The sequence below is a fragment of the Sardina pilchardus genome, chromosome 12 (genome assembly GCF_963854185.1).
Source record: "Sardina pilchardus chromosome 12, fSarPil1.1, whole genome shotgun sequence".
In the NCBI taxonomy this organism is placed as follows: Eukaryota; Metazoa; Chordata; class Actinopteri; order Clupeiformes; family Clupeidae; genus Sardina; species Sardina pilchardus.
In genome coordinates, this window is record NC_085005.1 from 21,800,183 (window position 1) to 21,810,277 (window position 10,095).

Genomic DNA, 10,095 nt, shown 5'->3' on the forward strand with positions numbered 1-10,095 from the left:
AGTGTCTTACCCATGAATTGATTTTCGAGCATAGAATGTTGCTCACTGTATAAAACATGCAACTATATAGTATATATTGTCTTTTTTTGCTTATTGCCTATTGAACAGGAAGTGAAGAGACAGGAATATGGGATGGGATCAGGAAACAACCCAGGTCGGACTTGAGCCCGTGTCCCCCTGAGCACTTGGACTCATTTGTAGTATGAGTGCAGCAATCAGTGGTGCCACCACGCGTCATTACTAAATTAGCTTTAGCTCAATTTAAGACTTTGCACTTTGGCCACCTTTCAAATCAGGGTCCATACTGTAGAATTACCTAAATTAATATGGACTCATTTAGCAGGCTTTATCCACATGAGCCTCCAGTCCCGGCTGGATTTCAACAGTAGCTGGTCTCCCTGGGAGTTGACCCCTGACATTCGTGTTCTTATCATCCTGCAGTAGTAGTTGAGGTGTCCCCATCCCCTGATGGCTTGAGCTTGGGCTTGTGGAAAGTTTATCTTGGCGCCCTTAGCAGACACACTCAGTGGGGGGATGTCTGAGGAGCGCTATGAAGCGAGCGGATTAGCGCGGGCTGCGCGGCGTCTCCTCCATCTTCAAAGGGAAAGACGACAGGACCACATCTGTGGCACCGCTTCCCCTCGTTCAGCAGATTAATTAAGAGAGCCCGTGCCGCTGTTCTCTTTAATGCCGTAATTGCCCAAATTTGAGAGATCAGCGTCAATGACGCTCAAAACACACAGCGCGCGTGGCGATAATTTCAGATCTCATGCGATCTCCGAAGTCGGAGTTTGTGTTTGATTAAGCTCCTGCCATATGGGAATAGGTTTCAAAGCGAACACAGAGGATGAAAGATTAGTGTGTTGTGAGTTGCGTTTGATAAGGCAAACAGAACTGAGGGGGTATTTTCAGGACATGGCACCCCAGTCAAACTGAGTATCAAAAGCTGCACACACTAATACACGAGGTCTGAAAGAATGTGTTCAACTGCATTCAGCCATTTGTTGTAAGTTTTCTGGCTTGCTTTCAATTAATTATTTCTCTGTTGCGCATTTGTTTTTTTTAGCAAATAGACTTGCTGTCTTGCTGCATAAGATGTGGATTAGATGATTCACATAAGGCTCTATATGATATCCTGTTGAACAGGAAGCAATACTCATGCTCTGATGTCATATCCTGTGGTGACTCACCTGAGGCCTGGGGTGTCCGGTGACGAGGCAGGTGAGCTCCAGGATCTCGCCCTCCCTAATGGTGTAGACTCGCTCCGAGTAGCGCTCCTCCTCCACATTGCAGGCGTGGCCCGAGTGCACAATCCGGACACTAGGAGGCGCTGTGGAGAACACAACAGACACAATGGTCAGAGGGGCAGTACAAGGAGGGGGAGGGGGAAACAAAGCCGCGTTCAAATTCTCAAACATTGACAATGGTTCACGAAAATTTCTGTTTGTCTTGCGTTCGCCGTGAATGGTTGAGAACGCCTGCAATAGTTCAGGGACAAGATCAGATGGGGTGATATGCCGTTTGTAAAATGTAAAATCGACGTTGTGTGCTATTCTGCTTGGAATGTAACTTTTTTTTCAATTGGAGTTCAGAGCAGCAGGCGCTAGTTCTATTTCATGTATTCTATAATAGTTCATAGAAAATGTGCGCCCCTAATGTTCAATACCTCTGTTCAAAGAATGTGCCTCTTTGCTCAACATCTAGACAGAGGCTGACAGCTGAAAACAACGGTGCCCCAGACTTGGCCCGCATCTGTCCCGCAGTCAGATGTGAATTTCCATGCCAGACCTTTCATAACCAGCGCAGATGAACAAATGTGTTTACTTCTATGTGGGCACGCAGCTCCCCTTGTCATTTTACAAATGGCAGTAATTGAATGTTCCTCCACTTGTTTGTTTCGGAGAAACATATCAGCGGCTGAATGGCGACAAACGTAAACACAGCTATTGACTGCTCCTCATCACAAGAGAGATGGTGGCAGGAGCGATAGCAGCAGCCCCAGCAGTGTAAACAGAAAGGACCATAAAAGCGTCACATAAATCACTACCATGAAAAAAAAACAACAACAACACAACAACAACACACAACCAAGGTCTTTCAGGGGCCTCTGAAGACTCAAAAGGAACACATAGAAACTGTCTACAGAGAAGAGAATGAATGGGAATGAAGAATAGATTTCACAATAATTAAAATAAACACACAGAGAGAGAACGATGATCACAGATGTTTGTATTGAATATGTCCCTCTTTATTCCCCACATGAAAGTCCTACTTAATGGTTTGTCATCTGTCTAACTACATATTCTTTGCCAGAAGTAGGACATGTTGATAAAGCAGAAGCTGCGGCCTGCCAAACTTTTGTTAAGTGCATGCCAATGGCTACGGCCTACCAAGCCAGTTGGCTTCTTAACGGCTCACAGTGATTGAACTGCAAAACTCCTATTTGACAACCAGAACCAGGCACGTTTGAAACACACTCACATACTGATTTTTTTAAAGACACGTGTTTCTCTCTATTTCTCTCTCTCTCTCTCTCTCTCTCTCTCTGTGCGCATGACGGTGTGAGTGGGCGGAGCCGAGCGTTTGAGTGAGTGCGACTGTTGGCCGCTGTGCCAGGAACAGTGTTCTATCTTTTTCTATCTTTTTCTACCTTTATGCGTTTTACATTTTTTCTTTTTTTCTTTATAGTGTTAAGGTTTTGTTCTGTTTGAATTAGTATAGAAACACGGTGTGAGGTTTTTGGTTGTTGGTGTTGTAATTCGTTTTACCTGGGCGTCTGCTCCCAGTGTTTGGTTGCAGCCGCCCTTGGTATGGAGAATTTTGAAAAACTTACGCGGCGTCATGCCATTAAAATAGCATCGACTGCCAGTGTAGAAGAGTGTAGCTTAGCTGCAGGAGATGTTATAGGACATGATAATATTCTGTCAGCCGCTCGCATGAACAATGCGATAGTGTTGTTTTTGGAGTCTGTCGAGTTGGCTAACGAACTGATTGAGAAGGGAATTGTGGTTGACGGTATTTTTACCTCCGTCCTTCCTCTCTCCACTCCATCGAAAAAAGTTACCTTATCAAATGTTCCCCCATTCATTAAAGATGAGGTTTTAACACAAACTCTGTCACGGTACGGTAAACTGGTATCCACAATTAAAAAGATTCCAATTGGAAGTAAATCCCCTCTTCTGAAACACGTAGTGTCCTTCAGGCGATCCGTGTTTATGATTTTGAAAGACAATAAAGACGATCTAGATCTAACTTTAAATTTAAAGGTGGATAATTTTAGTTACGTTATATATGCCTCTACAAGTGTCATGAAGTGTTTTGGGTGTGGGCAAACAGGGCACCTTGTACGTGCGTGTCCCAAGGCTAAGGAAATTTCGAGTGATGTTCAAACAAATCATGAAAACTCCAGTGGGGTTAATGTGGCAGAAGAACAGTCTGCCGTAGCGAGTACGTCTGCTGTTGTGGATGCAGCACCCGCTGTAACCAGTGGGCCCGAGACTGTCTCAGCCGAGTCAGCAGTAGGGGCAGTTCATGCTTCCCTTCCACGGGAAGAGGTGGACGGGATAGCCGTGGTTGAAGAACCAGATCGTACGGAACAAAGTGCTTCCGCAGATGTCGGGGCTGAGGCGGGCAACGCAGAGTCTGAGAGTCAGTCCACACAGGACTCGCAGAGTAGTGCTTCTGCTGTTAATTTCGATCCAGTTCTTGCTTCTCTTGATGTTTCCCTCATGGAGACTGATGAAAATGTTTTTAAAATTCCCTCTAAAAGAAAAAGATCCAGAAGGGGTAAAAAGAGCGATACTCTGACTGACCTCAGCGGGACAGATAATGAGTACGAAAGTGACTTTTCTGACTGTAGCTTTACTTGCAGCGTGCGTAAAAGTGGTTATACTAGTCGCGATTACAGTGTCGAGGACGTCAAATCTTTTCTAAAAAAGACAAAACATATGAGAAATATTCGTATTGACGAATACTTCCCTGATGTAGAGCAGTTCACCATGAAAACGAAATCTTTCATGAGTGAAGGCTGCTTTACAAATCCTGAGTGTTTCCGTCTCAAAAAGATAATGACTAAGATTAATGTGACGGTAAATAGTGATGTTTAATGTTAGATTCGTTTTATACCCCCCTTGTCTTATGATGGTAGTGTGTATACAACTCTTATATTTTTTAAATTTTATCATGGGTGAGATTAGTATTGCTTCTTTAAACTTAAATGGGGCCAGAGAAAGAAGCAAAAGAGCCTTGTTGTTTGAAACTATTAAAAAGAATAGATTTGATGTGTTTTTTGCTCAGGAAACACACTCTGATGCCTCAATTGCTGCTGACTGGGCAAGTGAGTTTGATGGCCTGTCTATTTTAAGTCACAACACATCAAATAGTGGGGGAGTTGCCATTCTGTTTTCTAGGACTTTTACTCCTATTTCCTACCAGACTGACGACATTGTTAAGGGTAGACTTTTAAAAGTCAGAGCGCAGTTTGAAAACAGCTTCTTTGTTTTTTTTTGTGTTTATGCACCCACTTCACCAATAGATAGAATGCTTTTCTTGAATATTTTGAGTGATGCTGTACGCAACTGTGACTCTGAAGATATTTTACTTGTGGGAGGCGATTTTAACTGTACTGAAAACACAATGGACCGTAATCATGTTGAGCCTCATATGCCATCACGCAGAAGGCTCATAGAGCTTATTAATGTGAATGAACTTGTTGACATTTGGAGGAATTTTCACAGTACACAAAAACAATACACTTGGGTTCACTCATACAATAATCGGTTGTCTTTAGCTAGACTTGACAGGTTTTATGGTTTTAAACATCAAATGAGTTTGTTTAGGAAATGTTCAATTATTCCAGTTGGTTTTTCAGACCACAGTTTGGTTTTTTGTTTTATTTCTTTAAGTTCTGTCAAGTGTAAAAGTGCGTATTGGCATTTTAACAGTAGCTTGTCATCCGATGGCCATTTTAGGGAGGTGTTTAGGCTATTTTGGGATGATTTTAGGAATACAAAACCATCTTTTAATTCGTTACAACAGTGGTGGGACTTTGGCAAGATGCAAATTAGGCAACTGTGTCAAGAATATACATTCAGTGTCACAAGGGACTTAACTCTTTCAATGGTCAAATTAGAAAAGGAGATCATTGAACTCCAAGTTTTAGCTGAACAAACTGGTAATCAGTCGTACACTGCAAATTTTAAAGCAAAACAAAAATCACTGGCTGATCTGCTTGGAGTAAAGGCACAGGGAGCTCTGGTCAGGTCCCGCTTCCAAAGTGTGGAGTTGATGGATGGCCCATCTAAATTCTTTTTTAATCTGGAGAAAAAGAATGGGCAGAGAAGATTCATTCACTCTCTTCGTTCAGAGGATGGAGTACTGTTGTCCGATTTGGCGAAAATACGTCAGAGAGCAGTGAATTTTTACACAGGACTTTATAAGAGTGAAAGCTCTGATAATCAGGAGGATGACCAGGCCTTCCTTGAAGATCTCCCCCAGGTGGCCGAAGAGGCGAATGCGGTCCTTGGAAAGGCATTGACCTCAGGGGAACTGCAGAGAGCCCTCCAGAGCATGGAGTGTGGAAAGGCACCGGGGTTGGACGGTCTATCTGTGGACTTTTATAAGTCCTTTTGGCCAGAAGTGGGTGACGATGTGCTGGCTGTTCTTAGGGACAGTCTTGTCAGGAGGCGGTTGCCACTGAGCTGTCGAAGGGCAGTGCTCACTTTGCTCCCCAAGAAAGGGGACTTGAACGACATACGTTCTTGGCGACCTGTGTCAATCCTTTGCACTGAGTACAAACTGCTTTCTAAAGCACTAGCAAATAGATTAAGTGAAGTTGTAGAGCAGGTTATTCACCCTGACCAGACCTACTGTGTGCCAGGTAGATTGATCCAAAATAACATTTCTTTTATCAGGGACATTTTTGATGTAAGTAAGCTTTTTAATTTGGAATTCGGTTTAGTCTCCATTGATCAAGAGAAAGCTTTTGATCGTGTCGAGCATAACTATTTGTGGAGTGCTCTGGCGGCTTTTGGTTTTTGCCATGAGTTTATTGACATGGTTAGAGTTTTGTACAGTGACATTGAGAGTATACTCAAGGTTAATGGTGACTTGTGTGCTCCTTTTAAAGTTCACAGAGGGGTCAGACAAGGATGTGCTTTGTCTGGCATGTTGTATGCTTTGGCCATTGAACCCCTACTGGTGAAATTGAGGAAAGAACTTGTTGGGGTGAAGATTCCAACTTGTGAAAGTGTTTTTAAAGTGTCTGCATATGCAGATGATGTGGCTGTGCTGGTAAATGGGCAAAGGGACTTGAATGTTATGTTAAAGATTTGTGATGATTTTAATGTGCTTTCCTCAGCAAAGGTGAACTGGTCCAAAAGCGTAGCATTGCTGGTTGGGTCATGGTTAAAGGGAGAGCCGTGCCTTCCAGCTGGCTTACATTGGGCCAGGGGTGGTTTTAAATATCTTGGTGTTTTTTTAGGGGATGAAAGCTTCATTCAAAAAAACTTTGATGGGGCTGTTGAAAAAGTAAAGGGCCGCCTCGATAAATGGAGATTCTTACTAGGAAAGATATCCTACAAGGGGCGGGTTCTTGTTATCAATAACTTGGTGGCATCCTCCCTATGGCATCAGTTATCTTGTGTGGACCCTCCAACACACTTACTGTCTAAGATCCAGTCAATCCTAGTGGACTTCTTCTGGGACAAGCTTCACTGGGTACCGCAGAGCATCTTATACTTGCCCAAAGAGGAAGGTGGACACGGACTTGTGCAGCTACAAAGCAGGACAGCAGCGTTTCGGTTGCAGTTTGTCCAGCGTCTTCTCAGCGGGCCACTGGATTCCAGCTGGAAACTTGTGGCATGTGCCATTTTACAGACTTTTGATGGGCTGGGGCTGGACAGAACTCTGTTTTGGATGGATGCAAAGAGACTGAACGTCAACAATCTCCCTGTGTTTTATCGTAATGTTTTTAAGGTTTGGTCTCTTTTAACAGTGCAACGAACAGGTAGCACACAGTCCTTGTACTGGCTTTTAAAAGAGCCGCTGATATATGGTTCTGTTTTAGATATATCACTTGATAAATCCCTTCCTGCAATCACACATAGTCTTCTTAGGTCTGGAGTTGTTACTATTGAGGTTTTACTCAAGTTAGCAGGCCCAGACTTTGCTAACTTTGAACAAGTTGCCAGTCGGTTGGGGATGAGATCCATTCGAGTAGTAGCCCAGCTACTTGAGAGATGGCGAACCTCTTTAACAAGGGAACAATTGCAGATGTTGGCGGACAACTTCAGAGGTTCATGCAGCTCAGTTTGTGACGATCCTTTCCCCAATCTTTTATTGTCGCCAAATTTGGCAGGTTTTACATCTTATTTGCAGGCTGAACATGTGATTTTGCTGGGTCTGAAGCCGGCTACTGGCAAAGATTTATATAAACTTTGTGTGAAGTCTTTTAACAAAAAGTCTCTGGACAAAAGGGTGGAAACGCCCTGGTGTTCTGTTTTGCATATGGGGGAGGATGTCCGTCCTCAGTGGCGAGCACTATACAAGTCACCATTAGCCAAAAAATGTGGGGATTTGCAATGGAGGATTCTGCATGGAGCAATTGCAGTTAATGCTTTTGTATCAGTGTTGAATCCTGCTGTGAGTGAGGAGTGCCCTTTCTGTTTTTTGAGAGAGACTGTGTTTCATGCTTTTATGCAGTGTGTGAGGCTAAGGCTGTTATTTGATGTGCTACAGTCACTCTTTGACTGTTTTAAGGAAACATTTTCAATGGAGACTTTTATTTTGGGTTTTAAGTATGTGCGGAAACATAAGTTCAAATGTCAGCTGTTAAACTTTCTCCTAGGTCAAGCAAAAATGGCGATCTATGTGAGTCGTAGAAACAAAATTGAGCAAACTTCTAATGATGACATTGTAATGATCTTCTCAATACTGGTGAGGTCTCGTATATTAATTGATTTTCATTTCTACAAGGCCATGACAAACCTTGAACCTTTTGAAGAAATATGGTGTCATGATGGTGTGCTGTGTATGGTTATTGATGGTGATTTGCATTTTGCACATTTTTTGCGAGCATAACTTGCTCTGCGTTTTTATTTTATTTTTTTATTTATCTATTTTTGACTCTACATTGTGACGAATTGAGCATGTAGTACTTTATGTCAAGAATGTAATAAAGGTTTTTTAAAATTCAAATTCTCTCTCTCTCTCTTTCTCTCTCTCTCTATCTCTATCTCTCTCTCTGTCTCTCTCTCTCTTACAAACACACACTCACTCACTCACACACACACACACACACACCCACACACACCCACACACACAAACACGCACACACACACACACACACACACACACACACACACACACACACACACACACACACACACACTGCACAGTACCACACCTTGTAGAATGGAATTTAAGAGTGTAGCACTGACAGCTAGGCACTATCCATCAGAGGAAGCCCTACACTACACTGACTCATGCCTAGCCTCCACTGGCTACTGCATCACAAGCGTGGCCATCCCATAATTGCAGGGCAGGTGAGGGAGCGTTGCTAAGCACTTCAGCTCCAGTGGACACCGTGATGATGATGATGGAGACAGATGTGGCTTCCGATTCACCTCACTGCGGAGCCAGAGACGCCCCGCAGCCGAGCATGCTGGGAAACCAAGGGGAAATTGTGGGATGGGTTCTGTCAGACAGATACTCCGCTCCTCTCAAGGACCGTTAGCCGAGTCCGAGAATATGACACGGACGAAAATGTTCCGGAAAACAGCCGGAGCAAAGGTGCAGTCGGTAGGACTTTCCAATCGAGTAAGCCCGATAAACTATCACTGTCTTCTGGTGTTTGTTCAGTACATAGTACAGTTCACAGATCGGTATGGAGAGCCTTTTTTATGAACTGGGGGTGAGACGACAAAAAGGTCCAGGCACTGAAAAGACCTGGCAGACACCAGATATGAATAAACAAAGTTTAATCATGCGCATACAAATAATTTGGGTGCAGGATCCAAAATTTAGAGGGCCATAAGGGCTCGAAACATTACTTACGGTAATAAAAAGAATAAACATTAAAGAGACACTATGCAACATTTTCATAGTCATGAAATCACTTAGGAATCTTTGTTTTGCTTGACTGACCAGTTTTATCAAAAACAGTAATATTTCCTCCCGCCGCCAGTGTCCCTATCCGCTATTGCAGCCTTGAAATTTGTCCAGGGAGCGACTGCTCCTTGTTTACATCTGGAAGTCTGAGATGCGTGAGGAACGAGAAGCACCACGCTGGCAATTTATACACGCTAAAGCTGTAGGGGAAGCTCTGCAGAGAAATATGCAAGCATAAAACGAGCGAAAACGAAAAGCGAAAGCAAAACTGAAGATGAAAATCGCCAATCTTGCATAGTTTCTCTTTAAGTATGTTAAGAATAACATTAATAATAAAACATACTTATTAAAAGGCACTTTAATGGGAGCTCTCCGGTGGGTGTGCAGGTCATCACCTTTCTGAGACCCGATATGGACCTGGGCCAGAACTCACCCGAATGCGGGCCACAAAAGGCCATAGCAGGTTTAGGCGAGAAGCATACCTGCGCTCTTATGGTACCGTGCCTTATTCAAAACAGGAACGTTATGCTGCAGAACCGTGTTCAGAACTGGGCTATTAGACTGGGCCACAACAGAACGTCACCTGAGCCAGATCTGTCCTGTAGTGAGCTGCCATCACAGGAAGAAGCACACAAGCTGTGTGTGTGTGTGTGTGTGTGTGTGTGTGTGTGTGTGTGTGTGTGTGTGTGTGTGTGTGTGTGTGTGTGTGTGTGTGTGTGTGTGTGTGTGTGTGTGCGCATGTGTGTGTGTGTGTGTGTGTGCATGTGTGTGTGTGTGTGTTCTGAGTGCATGCTGAGTCCCGCGGCGGTTGCATAGGTGCAGGTCTGATCTAGGAGCTTAGCTTGTGTGAGACGCTAATGAGGACAGGGGCACACAAGACTCTCTCGGCCTCTCCCTCTCTCTCTCTCTCTCTCTCTCTCTCTCTCTCTCTCTCTCTCTCTCTCTCTCTCTCTCTCTCTCTCTCTTTCTCTCTCTCTCTCTCTCTCA

At 43.8% G+C, this 10,095-nt stretch overlaps 1 protein-coding gene across 1 annotated transcript in view; it reads right to left on the reverse strand.

Annotated features, from left to right (window-relative positions):
* Window positions 1-10,095, reverse strand: part of LOC134097393 (MAM domain-containing glycosylphosphatidylinositol anchor protein 2-like) — a 197,724-nt gene that overhangs the window by 134,591 nt on the left and 53,038 nt on the right. Inside the window, exon 2 of the mRNA XM_062550274.1 lies at window positions 1,191-1,330. Within this exon, the coding sequence (XP_062406258.1) occupies window positions 1,191-1,330 (140 nt within the window). The remainder of the gene's footprint in view (window positions 1-1,190; window positions 1,331-10,095) is intronic.